Below are 27,692 nucleotides of genomic sequence, written 5' to 3'. Positions count from 1 at the left end.
CAGAATAGCAATCTCTGGATTTTTGCATGCAAACTTCAGAATATTCTAGCATCGTGTGCAAATTATGGAGGCACAACTTTCCCCAAATCTTTGCTAGACATCGGGCAGGTAAAAATATAATTGATATTTTTTTGCATTTTCTTTTGCATTTGTATTCTGTTCTCAAATAAATCATGCATAAAACAAATTTTGCTCGCGTACATAACTTTTAGCTGCAATAAATAATTATGCCAAAATTGTTATATAAGTTTAATTTATGTTGAATTTAAACTAATTTAATTATTTTCATTTGTAAGATAGATGGTAAAGATGAACTAAAAATTGTACGTTATTTGTAGAAACGTAACGCCGTGAAGACATACATTTATGATTTTTCGTTAAAAACCAGTAAAAGATAAGCTGTTGAAACGACCTTTGTTGTTAAAATTTGATTTTGAAATAGATGATGCAAGATTTTTTGTACTGATATCAGTTAAAAACTCCAGATTGGAATTTTTGTAGTTTTCCAAATAAATGATACACAATCATGAAAAATGGGATTTAAAAAATTGTGTAAATTTAATTTACAGGCATGTATGTTTAGTTTTTTTTAATTTAATGCCTAACTGGAAGAATAATAATCTAATTAGGTAAATATTTACTAATTATAATTAGCTTAATTAATAAGCCATGATTAAATGGGGGTTTCTTACGAAAAGGACGGTGGCGGGTTTCCCTCCGCGTGACAGGAAAGGTGCGTTTCTTCACCGGCGCGAACGCGTAAATTAGTCTCCCTTTGTCTCAATATTCGCACCGCTTGTGGTCCCTCAGGTTCTGGAGAAAGTTTAAAAAAAATGGATTTTAAGCATGAAATGCAATAATTCGAACCACTGGAAAGGTTGAATTCGGTTGAATTCGGCTCATTCGAAATAAATATGCAAAACTTCCCGATTTTCCTCAAAGAATGTAGAATTTTTGTATTTATTCAGTCAATATGGTTTTCCCACGAGGAAACTCGTTTATCTATTATGACATTTATCATAATATTATTTTCCAATAATTACTAACGGAATTGAAATTCATCTTCAAATTAAAAAATATATATATATTGTTTTACTATTATTTTTTTTAATTCACAAATAAATAAAAATAATAAAAAATTGACATATAGATAGAATTTGTAAATTTTATTGCAAGTTTTATTACTCAATTGGATTTTAACTTTCTACCTTTCTTTCTGCAAACTTGGAAGTATTCCACTTTCCCGATATTTTTTATATTCTTAATTTTTAAACCTGGCCTAAAAGATGAGAAATTGAGCCAAAGCAAACCACGAATGTACATATATTTGGTTGGGTGTATAAAATATGTCGAAACGAATTTGCTGGATGGGTGTCATTGTCATTTGCGTAAAATTGCACAATGCGCAGGAGAAAAGAACGCTTCGTATTCGGGTTACGTAACGATTTCGTCTGCGTAAAACATTTCCTCAAGAGGCGAACAATTACATAAAATTCAATTATTCATTAATGACCGGGAGTCAATTGTTCCCCATTCAACCAACCAAGTTGGATACACTCTAAAAAATTGCGGTGAACAATTCGGGTAAAGAAATAGGAGTGAATCCTTGGTTTAAAAAAACCCTATAAATAAAATAAATTTGTGAAATTTTCACCATAAATTTGGTAACGAATATTACCAAGGAAGCGAATTTTTTAGCAATTTCACACACTAATATTTTTTTTGTATCAACCGTACCATAACTCTGTATGAGATGCATAAATCTTAATACACAAATTAAGTAATATTGATACAATTAACACAGTTTTTTGTAGCCTTGTAATACCCATAAGTTTCGCAACATAATTTTGCAAACTCTTATAAAATGAAAAGACGCCTCTGAGTAAAGTTACAAAGTTTGTTTGTAAGCTAATTTTTCAAGTTGGTAAAATACTTGTGACTAGATTAAATTTTTAGTGACTGATTTTTTTGGGTTATTTGGTCCCGATAATTAATTATTTCAGTTATTTAAATATGAAAATGTTAAAAAGGTGAAAAAACTTGTTCATCGGAAGTAGTTGTTTTCAGAAAAAAGTTGGTACATGATGACACGTACACGTTTCCAAAATTTGTGAATTTAATTTTTTAATTCTTTCAGTGAAGGAACACATTAAGTCTTTGATAACTTTGTAAAATGCGTAAGTTTTGTAAAATAATTTTACAAACTTGAACAGACGCGCTTGATGTGAGTCAGTTTTCAAAAATTTGTAAATTCGCTAATTATCCTCAGAAATATTTCTAAAATTTGTAAATTGGCTAATTATCCTCAGAAATATTTCTAAAATTTTGTAAAAGCTTGTAAGTTTTCGGAATTCCCGGATGTTATAGGCTGTTATTAAGCCCCGCGTGAATTGCCCCGGTGAAAATTTTGTTTCCACATTTTTTTAGCGTGACAGAATGACTCGATTGTTTCATAGTTATCGGACTAACGAAGAAGGAAGGGAAGTGGATATGCAGATGGTCGTGGGACGCAGCCTTTAATAAATAATTTATGCGAACTTTACGCATTTATTTTGAGCCTGGATCTCATCAGGGCAGCCGAGATCTGTCCGTTCAACCAAGAAATTAATGATGATTACGCTGCCACGTTTTTTCCATCACGGTCTTCCTCCCCCTCTTTTTGAGGAGGCTCGCTTAAAAATTAGAAACACATGGAGAAAGATATATAACGTCTGTAAAGAGTAAAGGTAGAGAAATATGGAGTTCACCCAAATTTGATTTTTTCTGATAAATTGATAAAGTAAAATGTAAGACAACTAAACTTAACACGGATTTGACCAGAAATTCGACAAATTTTTGTCGAAAAAAAGAAACAATTCAGGAAGTCCTTGGGAACTTTATAAAGTCCGTAAATTGGTAAGATAAGATTGGCAACTTCTAAAACCTTAATTCTTTCCTTTTTCCTCAGCAATTTTGTAAATTGTACAAAATTTACACCATTACAAAATTCCACGAGAAAGAAGTCGCAAAATTTTCATACATAAATTTCTAAGAGTGCATAACCTCCCTGAAAGACGAGTGCAGTTATTTTATTGCGTCCATTTTTCTCCCCATCTTTCCACAAACTTTCTCCTTTTCTACTCTCACTTTTCCTATATGAGAGAAACCATTTTATTCGGATTATTACGAGATGCGAGAGAGAAAAGAAAGTAAGAAAAAAGCTACGTGTAGGTAATCTGAAAACTTTCCGAGTCCTGATACGGACGAAAGTTGAAAGTGAAAGTGCGTAAGATTTTGACGAAATGAGGTCCCGGATTAAATTCCGTGCTTTCTATTTTCATTCGAATCGTCATCATCATCATCATTACACAGAGAAGCCATTAGATTTTAAAAGATTTACATTTTTCATGCCATATTAGAACTGCGAGGCGATAAATTCATGCCACATATTTCAGAGATCAATGCCAACCACTTTCGCGGGGAAGATGGCGTCAATTTTCATGAATTTTCGGCCGCGCAGTGCGGCGCGACGCGAGGTCGTAATATTGAAGGAATAGGAACTCCGACTTATCGAAGCCGACGACACGTAAAACACTACAGGCGGGGCAGCATGCGATCCGATGACCTTTAACACGTGTAAAGAGGGGTCAACATGACATCATTACATTGGCTCAATCTATCGCCTTGTCAATTTGGGGTCAACCTTCGGCGTACAATCCAGGGATTTTTACATATTTATGCGCGGCAATAATTAAACGCATGTCGTTTAACTTGTTCGACTTTATAAATTCAAGGCAGTAATTCATTCATGCATTTCAAACCCATGTAAACGTTGTAATTTTTTTTAGAAAAGTGGAATATTGTAAATTTTAACGAAATATTAGTTTGTACAAATTTTTGTGGTTAATCATACCTAAAGAAATAATGGATTTATTATTCGTTAGAAGTATGAATTGTATCGCAGAGTAGAGTACTTATTTACATCTCATATTAAAAAAAAACAATAATAAAGAAATAATCTAAAGTACATATGCGTTATTATCAACTAAATAATAACTTCTTCTGTTCGCCAACGTTGTACAATTTATAATACTGTTTCTTAAAGAATCTGAAAATTCTCGTAATATAATATTCTCCAATAAAGAAACTTTATTGGAGAAACGAAAGAAAGAAGGAAAGAAACGAAATAATCTGAAATTTATGATTCTATTAAGAAATTTATTTTCACTTCACGACATATTGTTGGGGAAGAAACGAATGAATTTTGTGAATGATTCATTAAATTTACGAACAAAGCAATAGGTTAAAAGGTTACCAGCATTATTATAAATAGTTAAATATGTATATCTTCAAAATATTAATATGTTCAAAATACTTAACCATTTAATTAAGATGATATTAACTATTTGATAGGGATTAAGATATTTAAATGGATTTATTTTATATTTTGTGCCAAGATTTTGTAAAAAAAATCATCCTAAATATTCGTCTATTAGATTTTATTTATTTACATCTCTGATCAAACTTAAGGTTAGTTTAAATTTTCCAAGATTGCATAACGTTATCGATTTGCACTTTGACGTATGTCCAAGTTTGCACCAATGTTACGAAGTATTTGCGATTCCGTTCACCCCAAACTTTTATTTGTTTTGGGTAATAATTTGGATTTCAAGGTCTGCTGTGTCCATCGTCCCTTTAACAAGTCAACGCGGCATTAACAAAATCTTAGCATTGTTTACAAAATTCCGAATTGCTAACAAAATTTTGTGTTGCTTTCAAAATTCCTAATAACCAAAAAGCTCAACCAACTACTACATGTATTGTATAATTAGACTTGCAATATTCCAAATTTCAATTTCGAATGAAATTCTTTGCATTTTCTTGAAAAATTTCTTTTGGAATTGGCAACATTTGTTTATCACTATGACGAATAATTAAGCAATACACTACGAACCTTTAATAAGTACCCTAATTCCATCGTGGTAAACTAATATGGAAATTGCAATTATTTTGCAAAACTCAAAATGTTGGAAAACTGGGGTCAGAAATCGAGGCAGCGGCCAAATTCTGGTACAACATAATTTTTAAAATTATTTCCGGTGATATTTGCCCAAAATTTGGACGAGTTTGAGTCAAAATCCAAAATTAGCAAAAAAAATTCGCACATTTTTGCTCGTATCGCGAAAACTGAATATGCGACACCCCAATATTATTACGGATTTTTGATCTACTCAATTTTACGCAACTTTTAAGGTATCTAGCTTGAAAATCGTTAGAGCGCGAAAAAAACACTATTTCATTGTATATATCTATCTTAATAAAGTCCAGTCGTGCCTATCCTAACGACCAGTTTGGGCACGTCATGTCACTCCATGCTTTCGCCCGTCCTCCCAACAACTCACTTTCTCCTCTGGAACAAGGTAACCCTGTCACGTGGACAACCCGGATTTCGATAATTGGACACATTTTCTTGTACATAGGAAATAAAGTGCATAAATTTCGTCCCACTGAAAAAATCCCCGTCTTGCCCCCGGCCAACGTCCCTTCTCCGCAAAGTCGTCCCAACACGACTCAAACGAAAACGAGTCAAAATGAACATGAACCAACAATTCGATTGCAATTCTTTCTCCTTCAACAATCTAATTTTATCTCAGATCACGTCCCGCCGCCAACTTCTCCTCGCTCGCCCAACTTTCCCTCCGTCTTCCGGTGAAAGTAAGCACAGGGAAAAAGTTGCATCTTATTTCATTTCACGCTGCAGTGCCGTCCACTCCACGAGGAATCCTTATCCTCTCGTGCGCACAGAATTTCAAATTTTTCTTCCAGAAATCACAGTTTTTTTTCAGACATTTCAAAATTTTCACGTCCCCATATTTCTGGGAATGCTTAACTTTCACTCAAAACGGGAAAAGTAACGGTTCGCATGTAAATGAGGGGGAAAATAGGAGGAAAACTTGTAAAAACAAAATAAGCCTCGTTTTCCGATACAATTTTCTTTTCCAAAGGTGGTTGGAAGTCGGAATCATTGTAATTCGAGAATCATGAAGAACAAAGCTTGTCCGTTTTAGGCTTTAGGGAGAAAGTTTTTCTCCACTCGGAATGGAGGTCTCTAAACGTATGCTCTCAAATTTTGAGGAAATTAGTGCCAATCGATCACAAATTTAATCAGGATGAAGTTTACGAAAGGCACGATCTCCCAATGGGAACGTTTGGCCGAGATATTTGCATCCGACAAGGAGAAAATGCGCAGTAAATTTGGAAAGTGTACAATTGTCAACTTTTGGACCCGTTTTCTCCTCTTCAGATGTAAATAGCTCCGTGAAATCAAAGGACATTGGCATATATTATATATAGTTTGCAAATGTTAAGTTAGTTAAATTTGCGATCAAAAATTCTCAGTGATTTTGGAAAGTGCAAAATTTGTAAACTTTTAGGCTCGTTTTCCTCACGTCGGATGCAAATCAAATGTGCCCATTTGTAGATCGTGTCCTTTACAAATTCCATCCTGATTAAATCTGTGATCGATAGACACTAATTTGCTCAAAATCGGAGAGCTTCCGCTGGGAGACCTCCATCGTCACAAGTTTTATGATATTCAATACTTTCACCAGATCCAACTTCGGCCTGTCAGTCGCATCAGTCAAGTTGTGAGAAGAGCGAGAGGAGGTTTGCTCTCTTTTTCCCACTTTCTTTCTACTTTTGGAATAGGATTGGATGGGATTTAGCTATGAGAAGATGCACATTTGGAGGGAGACGAGGTGGGGATGGCTGGATGGATGGGTGATGGAGTGCAGGAAAGTAGGGTGCCAAAGGGGACGTGTTAAGGTGGAATAACTCCGGCATAGATTGTTAATCTCACTTTACCCCTGTTCAATCCCCTTAAATGGCTACCGAACCTAATCCGGCATCTTCGTGACATGAAACTAATGTAATCTGTAACTATTTAAATTAGGTAGGAGCGTAAATTTTGCCAAAACGGCGTATTTGCGACACAGAAAAATATAGATTAAATTTCTGTCAATTAAAATGCCATTGCTTCAAAATCACCACATTTGTAATGTAAGAAGTAAAAATTTATTTGGAATAAAACTGACCACAAAGTCTGGAATTTTCTAAAATTCTAACTATAGTTTAGAAATGATTAACTTTTTATCCGCAAAATAAATTTTAACTGATAACAGCTTACACCAGAAATTTTGGATTTTGAAATTTTATTTGGATAGAAATCTAAAACATTTTTGTAATGCATTGTAAATACGCCGTTTTGATAAATTTTATTATTCTGTCATACTAAATTTCTTTAAATTTGTAGGTATCCTGAAGTCCTCAGTCCTTCACTCATCCTGACCAAAAGAACACCACACATTTTTCACTTGTATTTTTGGAAACAATCCTCCCTTTTGTGAATCCCTGGGCGACTCTTTCCCTGGATAGAAAGCTGTTCTAAAGAGAATGTCGATCCTGTCTCTCGCGACGACAGAAAATGCACCGATAGCAAAAATCTAAACGAGTGGGAAGCATTTATTTTAAGGTTTAGTCGATTTTAAGATGAAGATTTATTTTACGAGAAAATTACTATTTTTTTTAGTCATTTTTATTGTGAAAATAAATGTTGAGTATTTACATTTCAGCTTTTGTAATTTTGAAAGGGAGTAAAGTTTTATTTATGTACAAATTTAAAATAGTTTTTGAAATGTATCGATAAAATGCCGTTTTGCGAAACATTAGCAATTCCTAACATATAGAAAACTAGCGTATAAGCCCGTCTCCCGCCGGGCGCGAGCTTATTTGATTATCATGAAAATAAAATTGAGTGGAATTCTGGAAAACTCCAACCAATTAAATATTTTAACTATATAATAATCTCAAATTCTGTCACCGAGGGAAGTCAAAGGAACTTGTGAAGAACGTGAAATTGATGGTATGAGTTGATGATGAAAGTTGATGGTAGGAAAATTCAAATATTTAAGAAATCTAAACAATGCTCATGGCATACTGTTTATTCTTATTTGGTAATAAATATTTGGTCACAGCGAATGGATCCAAGTAAAATCAACATCAAATTGTTATACCCGATTCAAAATCTGTTAACAGACGTGTTCGACATATGTCACATTTGACTTGGTCCACACGGTTACTGGTGTGTGGCATGTCAAAGCGCGTATGATATTATACTCGTGCTCAGATTTCAAAATCTGTTCCAGTGGAAGATTTGACTAATTCATCGGAGGCCTCATTCCCTTCGTGAAGGGAATGGAATTCAGATTCGATTCTTAAATCTGCGTAGTCTGCACATGAAGGGAATGGAGTGTGTATAATATGAGCAGCCGATGGGAACATCGAACATCGAACATTGAACATCGAATAACCACGGGGACATTTTCCCTCGTCCCTTTGTCCCCACCCTTCCGCGGCTACTGTATATTTTGTCTGTCGTTGGGAGCGGCATGTTCCTTATGTAACGCTGCAGTGAGAGCTGGCTATGAGTCTTGACAAAATATGAAATAGCTACTTAACCTGAAGTATATCCAACGGAAAAGGGAATCCGATCCCTTTCCCTTCATGCAAAGATGTCACTACTTCGTGTGAAGTACATCTAACGGGAAGGGAATTCCGTTCCCCTTCCTTTCCCATCGTGCAAAGATGTCACTACTTCGTGTGAAGTACATCTAACGGGAAGGGAATTCCGTTCCCTTTCCTTTCCCATCGTGCAAAGATGTCACTACTTCGTGTGAAGTACATCTAACGGGAAGGGAATTCCGTTCCCTTTCCTTTCCCATCGTGCAAAGATGTCACTACTTCGTGTGAAGTACATCTAACGGGAAGGGAATTCCGTTCCCTTTCCCTTCATGCAAAGATGTCAATACTTCGTCTGAAGTATATCCAACGGGAAGAGGGAAGGAACGGAACCCTTCACCATTCACTTCACTGCGGCTCCAGCCCACACACCCCCAACAGTGTAATAACCACATCCCAATTTGGCAAAACCAAACAGAGGTAGTGGCCATCTAGGTGCGCGACCCCACAAACAGATCACACCCAACACTGGGGGTGTAACCACTTCGATATCCAAACTCCTTCGCTAATATACGGCATCCCCTATTCCTTTCGGCATAGCGATAACTGTATAGGCCACACATGAAGGGAACGGAATTCCATCCCCCTTCCCTTGATGTGAAGATTTCACTACAGCGCCTGAAGTATATCCAAGGGGAATGGAAGAGGAAGGGAATTCCATTCCTTTATGTGTACGCGAAGCAATTATATTTTGTAATTTAAACAATCCAATATAAATATGGTTGACCCATGAATGGAACGGAATCCGTTCTCCCTCCCGTCATCCAGGCATCTTGAAATATATATCTCATGTTTGGGAACGGGCTTGAACGGAACGGAACAAAGGAATAACTAATGTCCCTTCGGTAACATTTTACACCTTTCATTGGGTTAATAGGCAAATTTCCATGATAATGTCTAGCATACCTATTCCCCAAGAGCGATAACCATACCCCACGGGGCACACCCTCTAAATCCTCCCATCTGAACGATAACCATATCCCAGGGGGCCACACCCTCCCATGTCCCCCAGCAGAGGGATATCCATATCCCAGGGGGCACGCCCTCCCACTCCCCCCAGCAGAGCGATAACCATATCTCAGGGGGGGCAAACCCCCCCAATCCCCCCAGCGACCAGATAACCACAATTAAGAGTTTGTGTTACCTTCCCTTGCTGATAACCATCAAGCCAAGGATAACTAACTTATCGACTTTCCAACCGCTTGTACCAACGCAGCTGATATGCAAATCACTTTCTCCACTTTCACTTCCGTTTCGGAAAATAACTTTCACTTCCGTTGCAGACAAACATTTCCAGCTTATAATGTAGATCTACAGATTTTACATATTTTCATTATTTTCACCCTTCTCACTTAAAGAACATTACATTTTCGTTTAATTTATTAGGGAGACAACCATTACAAATTTTATAATTTTATAATTTTATCTGTATACAAATTTAAAGTATTTTTTAATGTTTCGTCAATACTTAAGCCGATTTGGCTAACTTTATAATTTTCTCATACATATGTATCTAATTTCTTTTGCAGATTGTCGCTCTATTACATTTTAGGAAACAATCCACCTTTTTTGATCCCTGTGCGACTTTTTTCCCGAAAAGAAAGTTGTCCCAGCGAGGATGTCGATCCTGTCTCTCCCGACGACAGAAAATGCACCGATAGCAAAAATCTGAACGAGTTGGAAGCATTTATTTTAAGGTTTAGTCGATTTTAAGGAGAAGATTTATTTTACGAGGATTCTTTTTTATATTCCCGAGGAGATTTTCTATGTCTTGATGTTTTCCCCAAAATATTTTAAACTGAGAAAGCGAGAGCGAGAGAGTAATTTGGGGCAGATGTTTTCCACGAGGAAATTGGAACGAGATAAAAATCATGGCGAAACCAGTTTATATTTATTCAGAAGAGAAAGTTCTATGCGTGAGTTTGTATTTTTCTGCAGAGTAAAGCTGGGAAAACAAACATACTTATTTGTACTTTTGTGAGACATGTGTTGCAAAAATGTGGTGGCGTGTTAATGCAAAAAAATATGTCCTAATGCGAACAATATTTATTTTGGCAATTTTTTTTAGCAGAATAACAATTTTTATGTTTTCACCAAAATTAAAATTGTAGAAAGTTTATCAGTAGTCTTACTTTTTTTAATTCTTAAATTTGAATTTTGGTGTAAATACTTGAGAAATTGCTGACTACACGAGGATGAATTGCTGCAAAATTGGTTTCTGGGTAGTGGAATTATTACTTTGTACTTATGCTTGATCTGACAGCCCGGTAATAGTTTGTTACCACAATAATAAAATTGTGTAATTGTATAATTACAGCAAAAAAAAGCCTAAACTTGCAAACCGTGATACTGGCTACATGATAAACGAAGACGTTTATTAGGTCTCCACAAAAAAATATTTCTGGCGTTATTTACTAGCAATACAACCAAATTTTTACACACAAAATTTTAGATATCGCAAAATTTTTAGCAAACTAAAAATTTTGGCATGCAAAACGATGTTGCTCTGCTGTTGCTCATCCGAAATTGAGCAAAGCAAAATAATCGCATAATAAATACGCAGCCTTGCAAAATAATCCCTTAATTCCCTTTAATTCCTAAATTTAAGTCCTTAACGCAAGTCAACATAGAGTGAAAAATAAGATAATATTTAATTTTTTCCTAGGTTTTTGTATACATCACTTCAATTTAATTTTCGCAAGTGTCAAACGCTACATTATGTATTACGTAATGTAATAATCTTGTGTAAAGCTTGGCTAAACTATTTACGCGTATGACGCAAAAAGGAAGAATTGAGTTAAAATATTTACATCTCCGCCGTCTGCCCGACTTTCTCTCCATATGTGGAAGCAGTTTTCTATGACCATAATATTTAGGATACGCTTAACGATGAGGTCGTAAAATTTTGAGTAATAAAATGTAGAGAATGACAATGTGGAACCATCACTAAAAGAATTATCAAATATGAAGTAATAATTCCGTTGCTACATTGTTTTATACTCGTTTTATACTCAAATTTGTCACCACTTGATTTCGTTAATTCTGTTGATCGTAAACAATTTGAATTTCGCAGAAGTATACGTAGCATAAATTCTAATTAAGCAATAAATAAATATGACCAATTATGTATTGGTTCCAAGAAAATTTTAATTTAGTGGAAAATTATTACGGTAATTTTAGACAAACTTCGAATTTCCCATAACCTGATTCGGTTGATCGTACGTAATTTGAATTTCGCGGAAATGTAAGTACATTTACATTAGCCTGTGTAGCCTAAATTCTAAACTAATAGTCTCCATGATCCAATTACATATGGATTACCAACTCAGAAGAAAATTTGAATTTATCAGAAAATGATTAGAGGAAATAATTCCCTGTGGCATTATTAAGAGTGGAGTGAGATTACATGTGTCTCTGTGTGCAAAACTGATTGAAGTGCTGGCTAAACGGGGGACAGCTATCTTCATCCCGCAGCAATAACTCCCCCATCAATCTTGTCCGGATGACAAATCGGCCATACATTCCGCCAGACAGGGTCTCGGACAACGTTCTCACATTGTTCTTTCTTGTTGGTCTCCAGCTGAATTTCGCCAGAATTTTGCAAGTGAGCAGAGATGAATGTGTTTGGCTGGGCTGGTGCGAGGCCACTAAATAAATTTCTGTTAGACTGTCCTCCTCCTCTCAGTTTCGGAGAGTGGAGTGAAAGCGGTGGTGCTACAGGTGCTCGAACGGAGAAAGTGGGTGAAAGTGGATTCTCCCACAAAATCAAATTAGCCCCTTGTCGTCCATGGCTTTCTCTTTTTTTGGGGGAAAGCAAGTATAAAAAGTATAAAGTAAACAGATATGACGAGATTTTTTTTACAGAGAAAATTGCCTCGCTAGAGCTTTTCTAAAGAATTTTTATGCCGGCGAGGTTTGATACAGCAGGAAAATTAAGGTTTCAAATTTGTTTTTTAAATATATAATATATAATGTGAATCGATGTTACAACTAGTCTTGCATATGACCATGGGATTTAGCCATATTGATGGCATGCCTTATTTGCCCGGCATTTAATCAATATGGCAAAAATTTCAACTGTGTATTTTTATTGTGTGTACAATTCCATATAGATTTATGACCACTCTATTTACAAATATTGGAAGATTTAATGATTAGTCGTTACAATTTATACTCAAAAATTAAGTCACGTGTAGTTATTGCGAAATTATGAACACTTTGGTAGCACTATTCATGCGAAATTAAAATTTTGTAATATTGTGAGACTCTAACTCCATAAATTATTGTGAACATGTATTGAGCATACTTGTTACAAAAATTAGATCCGAAACACCCCGTATCGAAAGTAAAATTATTTGTTTATTTATAAAAGTTATGAGGTGAAATGAAAATGCGACAAGAAATCTGGTTGAATGTTTCAGCCTATGTTTTACATATATTGAAAACATTTTTATATTTTTATCAATTGGTTTCAAATTTCAAAATTGCCACGAAAAATGATATGCTTCCCTTACATTTTATTATTTTATATATTTTAAGCCAGCTTCATATTTACCAAGATTAACCCAATTCAATATCTTTTACGAAAAAAGTTTTCAGAATTTTATTTGTATAGTTCCCATTCGTTTTTGTCTTATTGCTCTTACATGCTGCACAATGCGCCTGAAAAACAATACAAGAAACAATCCCACATGAAAAGTTCTCGACTTGAATTGCTTTCCGAATAAAATCAGTTTTGGCATTAAATTGAGTTCGTTTTCTAAGTTCAATTTTATGTAATCGGCATTTCACCAAAATGAAATGCTTCATCACTTTCGCTTTACTTTCTCCGCGGCAGTCACTCCGTCCAGGGGGTCGACAGAGATTACATGAGCAGAAAACATGGGCAAAATTTACAAACCCGGCATCCAATTATTTTTTAAGATGAGAAATAGGATGAATTGACCAAATTGATAAGGAGAATTCACGCAGAACTTATTAACTTTAAAAAGTCCGTAAATTTTGTAAACTTATAAATTTGTACAAAATCTTACAAAAGTTTCTAATTAAAATCATCCTACAAGTTTTTGTAAACTTGCTCAAATCAAGGGCGTCTCTTTTTTTGGATAAGTTTGTAAAATTATTTTACAAAACGCACAGATGTTATGGAAGTTACTAATCAATTTGAAAATTTCCAAGACGTATTTGAAATTTTTTGAAACTATGCACATTAAAAACAGTAAATAATTATTATGGTAGTGAAACCCTATTTTTACCTGGCATAGAATTTATCCTTTAATTATGTACAGCTAAAACGAGATTAAAATCTTAATAAATCAAACCCATTTAAATCAAATCGAATCAAATCGAATCTCAAATTTATCGAAAATTAATAGATGTCGACACCTTTTTGTAAAAATTCAGAAACTCACATTTACAAATCAATGACTAGATCGTTCGTCGTTCCATTTTAAGAGTTCTGTAATTTCTGTAATTCAATTGCAAGTCGTAATGGATGTGTAATCGAGCGAGACAAACAGGATCGGGCTTTTTATTTTGTACAAGTTTATTTTACTGAACTTGCGGATTTTACAAAGTTGCTAAGGCCTGCGTGAATTGCCTCTGTGTAATATTTGAGCGTCCCTCGACTCAGATGCTTCAACTAGAAGAGACCAGACCTTGAAGAAGTCTTTAAATGCAACCCAGAAAATGGAAAGGAGCAGATGGGACCGAATTCAATCCTTGTTTTTGGGGACATTAATAGGTCGGAAAATTTGTGTTTGTCTGTACTACTTTTCTGAGAAAGCCTAAATTGTTGCCCGACTGGCAATACAGAATTTGGAAGACTACAAATTAATAAAGTTAGCTTGACGATAGTTTTAGTAAGCTGCATAAGTACGATTTTTTACAAAAACTATGTTACGACTCCTTTAAAATGTGTTTTGAGGGGATTTGATGGGTTTTTATAAGAATTAATTCGTGAAATTTGTTTAGTAATTGTTTTCTTAATTTTTGTTCTTTATCCATAGTACAGAAAATTGAGTACTTTTTAAGATGCCCCAAATCCCTGGACATTGCTGCCGACCTATGTTTTACGATTTCCCCATTTCTCCCCCGACTTTCTCAACTTTCTTAAGTGAAAAGCAACCGCTCCATTTATTCCACATCGCTCTTGGTTTCTCTTTCTCTCGGAGAGCTTGGGAATTCGGAGAAGAAAAAGAAAACTGAAATAAAATGTGGAGGAAATCAAACCGCAAACCACCCGCAAAGCAAAACCGAGAAATTCTTGTGGTCTGTTCTCCTCTCGAGGAAGGAAATCCTTCAAATTTTGTGTTTCTTTGTTGGGCGGAGAAGGGATCAAATCGAGATCAGGTTGAGTTGATGCTTGTCCAGGAGCGAGGAGAAAAAGGTGAACGGAGATGAGCGACGGATATGTTTAATCGATGATACTGCGAAATGGAGAAGTTCTCGACTTTCTCTTTTCTCTCTCTGCAAGTGGAAATCTGGTCGGTTTCTTTTTCTACTTCTTGATTTTTATGGCATCAAATCGGTGTGGTTTTCGAGGTGCAATAAAATAAATTTCTGAGGAGGATGGATCGTGTGAGGACTAAATCGTGGATGACTAATTTTTGGTACACGAGTGGATGATTTGGACAAATTACAAAAGGTGATTAGTGATGGTTTTGACGAATTCAAAGTTGAATATCTCTGGCAGGGGGTTGAATTTTGAACGGATTTTTGGCGAGTTATCAGATAATACTCTCAGGAAGATATTTCCAAAATTTTGTAGCGATAGCTTCATAAATGCCCCCTCCAGTGCCCTCAGAGTTGGAGAGAGCCAAAAAAAACACTTTCCAAACTTATTTATTCATATATCCACTCTTAGCAACTTGGTAAAGAATTCTTAATAAGCGTCTTTACCGAGCTCTTGGTAATTACGCGTCCTACAAAAATTATACGGGGTTATTACCGTATCAATACCAAACGGGTAACTGGCCCTCCACCGCAATGTTCTAAGTTATCTTTATAATTTTGGTAATAAACTCCTACGAGCCGGTAATTATATCCTACAAATTTAGATAACACTCTTTACCATAATTTTCATTAAGTGTAGTACAAATGTTTCCCGATGTGGTGCTGATGAGATCTACATTTTGGTGTAGTTTATTACCCTGGAGGTAAGAATTTTAATACATTTGGTGTTAATTGTGAGACGCTAAACATTGAGACAGTGGCGCATTTGTCAGTTTTAGTTTCCACTCAGCTCAAATCAAGTCAACATGGCGAAATTATCCAGTGTCCAGTGCTGCCCGTGGGAAAAAACTGATAAAAACTTCTGGAAATTACATTTTTCGAAATAGGTAAGTATCAAATTATCATATGTAGGCGCCTTATTAAGATGATGATCGAAAACCATCATAATAGGAAAGAGTTAATACAAATTTTGTGCGTTTATTTTTTCAGTGAAACACAAATTTAAGTTGGGAATCGGAGCAGATTTAAATTTCATGTAAATATTTATACATGTGTATTTCTGTAACTCAATAGTTTGCATTATACTTAAATTTTATAGTTATGTATGTTTCAAAACTATTTTACAATAAATATAATTGATTGAAAGATTAAAGAACAGCAAAAAATCTATTCTTTTCGGTGGAAATCTGCACAACATTTGGTAATAATGGGGTATACTAAAACAAAGCATCAATACCGGTATGAATAGCACACCGTGTACAAAGTGGTAGGGTTTATTACCAGGCGGTAGACATTTTACTACATATTGTAGTACATCTGTCATACATCATGGTATTAATTTTATCCCAAAAAGTGTTCTTTATTACCACTTCGGATTCAATCAATTTCTTTACCAGCTGGTGGTTATTATTACCGTTTCTGCAGAGTCATATACGTGTGCATTTTGGTAATGATTTGGTAATGATTTTATTTAGAGTGTCATGATAACCAAAGAGGTCAGAGGTGAATGATTGTTAATATTATAACCCCTGATAACCATTGCATGTAATAGTAAAAGAATCCGCAATGAATTACATAAGATCCAGCGTCGCTGATATTTTACCCCGAAAAGTGATAAATCGGACCGTGCACAGGAAAATTGACCTGCTGACCTTGAAATCGGACCCACTGGGTCAAATGAAGATTGAGGGTAAAGCTGAAAGTGTCCTACGTAATATTAAATAGAACAGGTAAGATTTTGGTAGCCAGTTTTGGAGAAGGACCCGAGCTAATCAGCTGACGCGGAATCCTAAAAAAACTCGTGAACGTATTTGAAAAATTAATGGTCAAATCTTGTTGAAAATAAATTAGTATAACTTTTTTATGTCCCCTGCGGCAAAACTATTTTACCTACAAGGTACAAGTGACAAAATAATAAAATCACCTCGTATTGATTAGTTAAAAAATTTTAAAGTTCCATTTCAATTTCCAGGAGAAGTGTTATAAACATTTTATAGGGTTTGATAAAAACTCAGTCCGTGGGGTGTAACCACTTATCAAAATTTTGTCAAAAGTACTTCCAGTGCAATATACTATATGTACGTTGAATAAAAACAAGGTTAGGGATTTTTAAAATCAAAGTGGTAAAATGTGGGGGCCTTTAAAGTGGAGAAGTTGCGGTCACGAGCGCATTCCATTAGGACAAGTTTAAAATTAGACTACAAAACGGACTTAAAAGATAAGCATGAGACAAAAATTGTTTTATATAGTGAAAAGCATGCTGAGTCCCTTAATAATAGTCGCAAAGACAATTTTTGCATCAGGATCTAAGAAAAAAATATTTTCTTCAACGCCATTTTGTAAGAGTACTAGTTTGGAAAACTAAAAAAGGACACCTCTCCAAATTTGACCTCGCCTTATTTCGTAGAGTACACAAAACCGGAAGCCAGATATGCTAACCTATAGTTTGAGACATGGGCTTTCACATAAAAAATGCTAGAAATCTCTACAACTAAAAACCATTCCGTAATTAAGGTTTGAATTCGTCAAAAGTAAGTCTGATCGCCTTTTGTACGACAAGCAAAAAATGGGAAGTAGTGTTTGTTTGATGGAAAATGGCTGAACAAACATAAAGCAAAAATTACTTTATTACGATAAAAACTTTATATTTTTTTAATACAATTTTGTCATTTAGTAATTTCTATTTCTCTGAATTCAAAATTCAGAAACGAATTTTGGAGATGAATTGGTCCCGGAAATTATTCAGATTAGAGGAGGAAATTGAACCGGGACTCGCAGTTCGGGATTAATAATAAAATAATTGGAAGTTTTTGCAGGGTTTTCAATTTTTATACAATTTCTATTTTTACGGATCCACAGGAACTCAATTTTTTTCGGGAAATTATGCAACTCCATGACGGAATGCAATTGGAATAATTTTACAATTTACAAGGGAGAGAGAGATCTTGTTTCCGATTTATTTATTTTCACAAAGGGAGCAGAATCCCAGCTGGGAAACTGTGCAAAATTGGGCAGCGTCTGTTGCTACTTTTGCTAAAATATTCCTCTGAAGGGAGCCCATTTAGATCCAAATCCAGTTTTCCAGGGTTCTCCGGGAGAAAGTAATTTCAAAAGAAATGTCAATTTTTTAAATGAATATAACTGTTTAGTCCTTAAACATGTTCAAAATTGTTATCGGGTATAAGTTTCAAAAATTTTGAGGAAAATCAGATTCCAAATCAATCGTAAAGTTTTATACTGATCAAATGAACATCTCAATTTTGCAATTTCTTTGCTAAACTTGTCAAGAAACATATTTACTTGCTTATCGTTTATTATTTTACTTATTTTACAAAAATTCGATTAATTAAACGCCGAACATATTAGAGTTTTTTTTAAAATGTCTACCCTATTTTGTGGCTAGGTTATTATTATTATTGGTTAATGGATGTCAAATTTTGGAAAGAAAAATATTTTTGGTAATGAAAGCTCTCATTAAAAAAAATTGTACAGGTTTGTCCAGCAGGAATTTTGGCAAAATTCACTTTACTGATAAGCGAAGTATTTAGTCATAATTACCCTGTAAATTATTTCACCCATACATTTGATAAGTTTGCCCTCATTTTAAGATAATACAAATTTTCGCACGATTTCCTAGTCACGTTTGCGTACGTACAACCGGAAATGTTCAGTTCGCCGATAATAATGTTTGCAATTTGAATGTAGCGAATTCTATTTTATACATAATTCTCAAGTTTGAAGAGCACTTCCGGAACACTGCGATCTCATCGAGCCGTCCATCCATCCATGCGAACCATAAGCCGACGACCCAGCAGCAGCCAGTTGTTATACGAAAGTAGGGAAGTGACCTAATTGTTAAGGATTTGTGTGCTTTTACTGCTCAATTCTCCAGAGATTTTACAAGGGATTATTTTCTCCGGATGGAAAATGAGAGAAAGACAGAGAAAGCTGGAAATCTCATTCCAGACTCTCCCACAAATGCGATACAAGTTTGTCAGAATTTTGCAATTGAAAATTAAAAATAGAGATTTTAATTGGTTTTCGAAATGATAGTGAAATTACATTGAATTTTCGGTAAAAAAAAGTGTGCAATTTTGTGTGGTTTTCAAAAAATGATGAATTTTGATCATAAAAACTTTACAGACTTATATTTATTTTCGTCCAAATTGAGTAACATTAAAGATTTCTGGTATGCTTTTGCTGTGCAAAATAATCAACATTGTGACCTTAATCTATACGTACAAATGTGGGCCAAAATTGCAAAATTAGGCAACTCCATTTTGGTTGTAGGATAGCATATTCAGCCGAAATTATTAAAACATTTGCAATGACTACCAAAATTGCAGTAATTTATGGGACAAGAATACATACCTTAATTAAGCGCTTTATGAAGACTTGAGTAAAAGCAATTAGCAAATAGTTCTAATTAATGGACAGCAGGACTAGCAGGACTAGCAGGTAACTGCAGTAGAAGTAGGTATGTGTGTAGAATAGTATTTATGTAATTATTATTATTAGTATTATTGCACAATTATGTACTGATGTCCTCGAATATTAAGAGTGGATTAATTCAACGAGTTTTGTATGCATTGATTAGTAATTCTGCATCATTATCAAATTAGGGAGTAAAAAACCTCAGAAATCCATTTTTGATACTATCATAGAAACTGAACCAAGTTTGATTTCGTACTTCAAGATATAATTTGGTATTTTTGGACAGATTTAAGCTCCGTAAGTATTGTAGCAATTAAGTATATTAATAAATTAATCATAATTAGATGGTGTACTTCTGCTTAACCTTGCTACCTTTCTGAATAATTGTTAAGATATGTAAACTCGAGTTTCAAAAAACTATCAGTAATATGCAGAACGAACTTACTCTCTAGTTTTCAGTAGCTCAAAATTGATGCGAGAGAAATTTGCACAATTGTTTTTCATACTTTTTATGTAACCGGACATAAAGAAAACTTGATTTTTGCAAACACTGACTGTCAATATGTAAATATGAATAACTCAAGTATTATGCTATCAATTTGGTCAGTTAGTCATTTTATCCTATTTTCCCTTGTCACTTGTTAAGTAACATATGGAATATGATAACGGTCAACATGGTCCATGATGCACACGTTTTGTCCCTGATTTCTTCCGCCATACATAATCCTCTCCGAAATAGGGGAAAAAGATTGATACCCGAATTTTATTTGCCGACCAGACTTTCTCCACGGGGAAAAAGTACAAATAAAGAGCAAGTGCTCACTTACCTTTCACAACAATTCTCGCCCCTTCACTCGTCATCACCTCGTTCGTCAGTTTGTGCAGCGTTCGGCACGCCCACACCTTTCGCCTGTCAGACTCGTCCACGCTGAACACGCGCAACTCTCCAGACGGCAGCAGGAGCCATTTGCCTGCAAAAAGAAGAAGAAAAAAAGTGTGACAAAAAAATCTAGACATGAAAAAGGTGGTTTCCACTCAAAAAACTTTCTCTGCCACTTTCTCCTCTCTCTCGCAACGCTTTTTTATTATGTGACAATTTTTTTTCTCGGAGAGGAAATGACCCAGAATAAAATTAGAATGAAAGTAAAAGTGTGACGAGGTAGGGAATTGCATTGCGTCATCATTTGTTGGGTACAGAGAGTTCTTTATATTTTTTTGTGAATGCATGAAGTTTTTGCAAGTTAAAAAAATCATTTTTCCATTTCTGAAAATCGACCATGGGTTTTGAAATGAACAATTTTTTGAAGAAGAATGCATGGATTCTGAGGACATCGTGTTTTATTGTAAAATTTGACCCTAGCTTTCGGAATGCTTATTCCTTCATCAGGTCTTTACAAATTCGAAAAATTAATTGACAAACATGTATATCTTTTATATCTTTTATATCTTTTTTTATGAACAATTTTTGTAAATAAAATTTACTTCGTGTCCTCTTTTGCAAATATTTTTGCAAGGTTGAAAATACTGAAAAACTCATTTACTTAAAGTGAAATAAGTCTACAGTAAATTTAAACCTACGCAGTGTTTATGATAAACAATTTTTTGCTAATAAAATTCACGACGTATTTCTTTGCAAATATGTGTTCCAAACTTTTTTAAGAAACAACTTGTGTGGGTGAAATGGAAGAATAATAAAGAACAAATAAAATGTTAGTGTTGCATAATTTCATTGTTTTATTCTCAAGTTTCGCCAAGTTGAAATAAATTTGTAAGATTAAACATTTCTTTTAATTTTTCAAAAAATGGGAGCTTGCAATTTTCCATGTATGAAAATCTAGGGGTAAAGATCGGTAAGTGTAGCTTTTGTAATAAACATTTTGTAAATAAAATTTACGGTATATATTTTTTTTACAAATATTTCCAGAATACTTGGAACACAATTTTTTAAGGAATAAAAAAAACCTTGGCAAGCATCATTCAAATCTGTGCATTGTTTTTGATAATCATTTTTTGCAAATAAAATTTACGACGTATATCTTTGGCAATGTTGCAAAGTTGCTAAATAAATAGGTAAAGAACTTGTGTAGGTGAAATGGTCGAAGGAAAATAAAAAAGATAAAATGTTAGTGTTATTGCACAACTTCATTATTTTCTTCCTAAGTTTCACCGACTTGGAATAAATTTGTGGTGGAATAAATTTGCAAAATTAATTATGTCTAGTAAATATTTTTTGCAAAGTTTTCGCAACAGTGGGAACATATGGAAATACGTGAGTACATGAACAACCGACCTGTCTGGAAGTTAGGGTAAATGTTGAGTGATCCATCTTGCACCCAGGAAGTCACAGTAATATAGTCAACAAGCTCGGGAGGCACGAGACAACTGCGGAAAAGTGAAGGTACAAATTATTCCTAATTTGAATTACATCAATCAATTCGCCAAAATTTTTAACGAATCTGGCCAAAATTACGTCGTTAAATTTGTCATTAGTCCAAATTTTTGAAATTGAAAGTTGTATTCACAGTACTCCTGGTATGAAAATAAATGCGTGGTCTGAGATTATGGGCATTAATTTAAATAGTGGCAAATAAGCCATGTCCGAAAAATGGCATTTGTCTCACACATCACAATCCGTATTAACGAATGACGACCCCGTTATCTTTCATTTGTCTTAATGGAAATTTCCATGTTTCATATATTTCACAAACGGCGTTATAATTGACAAATATGAAAATATAAAAATCAAATGTCTACCACCGTTTTTTTAAAGTCTGTCAAACGAAAGAAATTTAGAAATTATTTGAAAATGTTGCTTGCTGAAATAATTTCATCATATAAAAACAAAGGGGAATTCACGCAGGACTACTAATCCTGCTAGGTAACATTTTAAAATCCGTAAAATCCGTAAACTTGCAAACTTTCACAAATATTTCGAAGGAAAATTAGCTTAAAATGTTTTGTAAACTTATTCAGATAAAGGGCGTCTCTTTATTTTTTAAAACCTTGTAAAATTATTTTACAATAATAACGGATTGTACAGTTACCAATGACTGCGTGAATTGCCTTAATATGTTCACGAAGTTCCAACTTTTTCATACATTAATTACAACGTGATTGATTGATACGAGTCATTTTTGAGCCAAACATCTCTTAATTTGATGTGACCACGTGTCCAAATATGTGCTAAATGATGAGATAATTTTCTTAATGACAAGAAGGGGAGATAAAGCTCACCGTAAAATGGCATTATTTCCCCGAATCACGGCCACGTCCGGATTTTGGATGTGGAACGGGGTGTCCAGCACTGCAAGAATTCCAGAGATGAAGAACACAATTTCCAATTAAAATGACATAACGACACAAAATTTGGGCAGGAAAACTCATTATTTTTTGTGTAAGTTTTCCCAGAAAGTTTTGCTTTCAGTTATCCCTGGATTTCTTACCTGCACGAACCACGACTTCCGGACTGATGATTGTTCCCGACGGATTACTGAGTTTGCACTGAAGCGTCGCAAAGTGAACGTCGGGTCGGAACTTGTCAACGGAAAAGGGGAGAAAGCGTATGTTTCCGGTTGGCAGCACCTGAAAATGGATTAAGCGAATTAATATTTTTTGAATTACATTTATACAGTTGAATTGGATTTTTTGATAGAAATATCAGAAACACTGTTTAGTTCTCAAAGTAAAAATATTGATTATTTCGAGTAATGTTCAAGAACTTCTTTACTAGCCGTACGGTTTTTGTGAAATTTCTAAGTATCCTTTTTAAAAATGGAACAAGTTTTCATTGTTTTATCATTTTATATTTTACTGTCGAAAATTTCTAAGTGAGAATTGTTGGATATTATAAAATTTCATCTGTGCAAAATGCGAGCTTTACATACAAAAGGCGTTAGGACATGGTTTTGACGAATTCATACCTTAATTGCGGGATGGTTTTTAGTCGTAGAGATTTCTAACTTTTTTTATTTGAAAGCCCATGTCTCAAACTATAGGTAAGCATATCTGGCTTCCGATTTTGTGTACTCTGCGAAATGAGGCAAGGTCAAATTTGGAGAGGTGTCCTTTTTTAGTTTTCCAAACCAGTGTTCTTATAAAATGGCGTTGAGCGATATATTTTTTTCTGAGGTCCTGATGCAAAAATCGTCTTTGCGACTATTATTAAGGGACTCAGCATGCTTTTCACTATATAAAACAATTTTTGTCTCATGCTTATCTTTTAAGTCCGTTTTGCAGTCTAATTTCATACTTATCTTAATGGAATGCGCTCTTTAACGCAACTCTTCCACTTTTAAGGCCCCCACATTTTACGACTTTGATGCTAAAAATCCCTAACGTGGTTTTTATCCAAGGTACATATAGTATATTGCACTGTAAGTACTTTTGACAAAATTTTGATAAGTGGTTATACCCCACGGACTGAGTTTTCATCAGACCTTATAAAATTTTTGGAAAAGTTCCCGTCGTTTTCGATGTCGAACTTCAGAAATAATTTAACTAACCAAAACGCAATAATTTTATTATTTTGTCACTTGTACCTTGTAGATAAAATAGTTCTGCAGTAGGGGACACAAAAAGATTAGTAAAATTTATTTTCTAAAAAATTTGACCATTAATTTTCCAAATAAGTTCACGAGGTTTTTAGGATTCCGCGACAGCTGATTAGCTAGGGTCGTTCTCCAAAACTGTTTACACAAAATCTTCACTGTTTAATTTAATATTATTTGGGACACTTAGAGCTTTGCCCTCAATCTTCATTTGACCGAGTGGGTCCGCGTTCAAGGTCAGCAGGTCAATTTTCCTATGCACGGTCCAATTTATCAATTTTCATGAAAAAGTATCAGCGACGATGGAGGCACAACGTTATGTAATTCATTGTGGATTCTTTTATTATTTCATGCAATGATTATCTAGGGTTGTAATATTAACAATCATCCACCTCTGACCTCTTGGGTTATCATGCTATATGAGTAATTCAGTTTGGAAAGTGTTTTTTTGGCTCCTTCCAACTCTGGGGGCACTGGAGGGGGCATTTTTGAAGCTATCGCCCTAAAATTTTAAACATATCTTTCTGAGAGTATGATCTTACAGCCTACAAAAAATCAGTTCAAAATTCAACTCCCCGCCAGAGATATTCATCCGCGAATTCGTCAAAACCATGTCCTAACGCCTTTTGTATTTATACAGTCGATCAAAAAGAAACCTAAAGTTCATTTTGAATATTACATTTACACTATATATTTATTATCGTCACTAAAGTCTGAAAATACCAATAAAAATCCCAGAAATTCTTATAAAATCAATTTTTTACGAAACATCTGTCTGTGGGTTGTAGCGTCAAACTGCTAATGAGCTATAGAACAGCGAATAACTGATCTTTCTTATTAAAAAAGCGTTATACTTTCAGTTTAAATTACTATCGTCATCAAAACTTGAAAACTTTTAAATTCTGATGCATGTGACCAATTTTTTTTATATATAATTGGGAACCCCATAGAAAATGTGATCCCCCCACACAAATCGATCCCAAAATTTGCACACAGTCCCCAAGTTTCCATTCTCTGTTTTCACTGAACCATTGTAAATTTTGATCTCGCCTTCACCACCCAAAAACCAGACAGAACAACCCACACAACACTCGCAAACAAATTCCGTTCCTGCAAATGGATGGACTTGGTCAGCCACACAAACACTCGTTCACTCTCACCACGACCACTTCATCAACTCCGCTAAATTTGCTCTCCCCTCCATCCAACTTTCTCTCTCTGTGGGTGAAATGCAGACAAAATTGGGTTCACATCATAACCCGAGAGCCATACATAACACGAAACAATCATGCTTTGTGACGTCCACGAGCTTAATTCTGCTTTCAGGACGGGTGCTTTCACCCAATTAAAATCTTTGGGGTGTTCATCTCGAAAAAGTAGATGTCATTCTTGGTGGGACAATATTTAGGAGAGTGGAAAGCACTCAAAATTAATTGGTTACATAATTGTGATAGAATTAGGCTTTACCGCGCTGGTAACGATTTACCACCACAAATTTTCAAGGAATATAAAAAAGGTTCGTACTACGCTTTTCAAATCAATAGTAATTTCTATACGGATTGAAAATCATGTCGATCTTGGTGGATATAAATATTTTGTAATCTTGCACGCACTTCCGGTAACGATTCTTCATCGAAAGAAAACGAATTTTTCCAGGAATAATTAATCTTTCGAAAAGATAAGAATTATGTTAAGCACGATTTTAAGCCTCGAATTTAATTCGATCGACCAGGTTTTCATTTCTTGTTCTTCTTCACGTCTCTATTTGTTACCAAACGGTAATAATTTCAAAGATAAATACGTTTATGTCATAAAACACCTGACTTCCTCACTTATTCATGAGTACCCCTTTTTCTCACTAATTTCGCAAATTGTATCGCTCCAGCAAGTAATTCCACTCCGTGTAAAATAAATGATTACATAATACACCTGTCTCTCCATCCATCCAATCCACTGACTTGATGGCTTTACATGCGTACATACTTTCACTCATTTCATCCCAAATTTAAAATCCTCTCGAACAAAATTACTCGTCGAAACACATATTTTGGTGAAAGCAGCATCCGAAGAACACAGTGTCATCACCTGGACTGGAATTGTCCCCTGATTTATGTTCTCGATGGGTGAAAGCAGAAAGGAAATAAATAAATCGTGCCGCCGACTTTCACCGAAATTCTAATTTTGTCCTTTTCTCCATTCATTCCTCTCCTCTTGTTCCTTGATTCCTCGTCGTATTAAAATCCAATTTTGCTCACGGGGAGGGCAACCTGGTAACCAAGAGACGGATGAAATTGGACGGGAGAAAGCACGGTTTATGCTCCCAAAGTCGGAATAAAATCGAATTTCGACCCAACATAAAATTTATGTGGGTTTAATATTGGAGTAAAATGGACTCGGACGGCGAATTCTTCTTCCGCGAATGGAGGAGAAAGGTGGAGAAGAAAGTCTTCATTTTTTAGTCGATGAATGTAATGATGACATATTACAGGGCGGATTATTTTGCAAATTCTTCTATATTTGTCGTTTTTAGAAAGGATTTAAATATTTGTCGAAATCGAATTGATTTGGAAATTGTAGGAAAATTTGAGTTAAGAGGATTGCAAAATAATGTATTATGTAACTATTTTTAGTGAAGTTGTTGGAATTTTGGAGTAAAATTAATGCACTGAATGTGCCTGGACGTTGTCCTGTTTCTCAATTTAGGTATTTAACGTTGGACTCGGTGACTCATCGTCTGTGACGTCATAGAACTAAAAATGAGGACATTTTAAATCATTTCTCGGTTCTGGGAATTTATTTTTAAATTCTACGAACCGCTTTTGTACAGCAGGTCACTGCCAAATATACACTCCAAATTTTGACAATGTTTAAAGGAGGAATTTCGAAAATAGTGAAAAGACATAAGACCTCTTGAAAATCGATCGGCGACACAACTGGCTTATCTTAATCTAAAAAAACTCATCGCCATCCTATTAATTAGCTTACTGACCACAAAAGCGGTTCGTAGATTTTCTATTTTCGATTTCATTGCTCCAGAAAACAATTTCGAAATCATGGTGTGGAAAGTAATTTTATATCATGGTGAGGTATGTAGGTAACGTAAATCCATTTCACGTTGTTTGAGTTACATTAGCCGAATGAGCCGAATTATTTTATTATTTGACATCAGTTATTTTTATTTTGGCGTAAAAATCATACCAAATTGAATAATGTAGACGCCAAAATGAAAATTACTGGTGTCAAATAATAAAATAGTTCGGCTCATTCGGCTAATGTAACTCAAGTAATGCTTTCGCGCTGTGTTTTTTGCTGTGAGATTTTTTGAGACGATGAGTCACCTAGAGGAATCTTAATTTAGCAATCGACAAAATTCAATGTTCAGATATTTCAGAGAAACTAATAATTTTATTTGTAAACGATGCTAGCTTTCAATAATTCCACATCTTTTTTTCTGCTGACTATAGGGAGTGTGCACACGTTACATGTCAACTGCCGACTATAGGGAGTGTGCACACGTTAGGGGTCAACTGCCGACTATAGGGAGTGTGCACACGTTACGTGTCAACTGCCGACTATAGGGAGTGTGCACACGTTACGTGTCAACTGCTGACTATAGGGAGTGTGCACACGTTAGGGGTCAACTGCCGACTATAGGGAGTGTGCACACGTTACGTGTCAACTGCTGACTATAGGGAGTGTGCA

The 27,692-nt window shown here is 34.9% G+C and overlaps 1 protein-coding gene across 2 annotated transcripts in view; it reads right to left on the bottom strand.

Annotated features, from left to right (window-relative positions):
• The window catches only part of LOC110848293 (Down syndrome cell adhesion molecule-like protein Dscam2), a 102,887-nt gene that overhangs the window by 57,025 nt on the left and 18,170 nt on the right, over positions 1-27,692 (bottom strand). For both annotated transcript variants that reach the window (XM_035851022.1, XM_035851023.1), the window contains exons 3-7: positions 22,887-23,025; positions 22,678-22,747; positions 21,734-21,825; positions 20,271-20,414; positions 693-813 (exon numbers count right to left, since the gene is read on the bottom strand). In XM_035851022.1, coding sequence (XP_035706915.1) covers positions 693-813; positions 20,271-20,414; positions 21,734-21,825; positions 22,678-22,747; positions 22,887-23,025 — 566 coding nt within the window. The remainder of the gene's footprint in view (positions 1-692; positions 814-20,270; positions 20,415-21,733; positions 21,826-22,677; positions 22,748-22,886; positions 23,026-27,692) is intronic.

Source organism: Folsomia candida, unplaced genomic scaffold (genome assembly GCF_002217175.1).
Source record: "Folsomia candida strain VU population unplaced genomic scaffold, ASM221717v1 Fcan01_Sc004, whole genome shotgun sequence".
Taxonomy (NCBI): Eukaryota; Metazoa; Arthropoda; class Collembola; order Entomobryomorpha; family Isotomidae; genus Folsomia; species Folsomia candida.
This window is presented reverse-complemented; position numbering and strand designations above follow the sequence as displayed.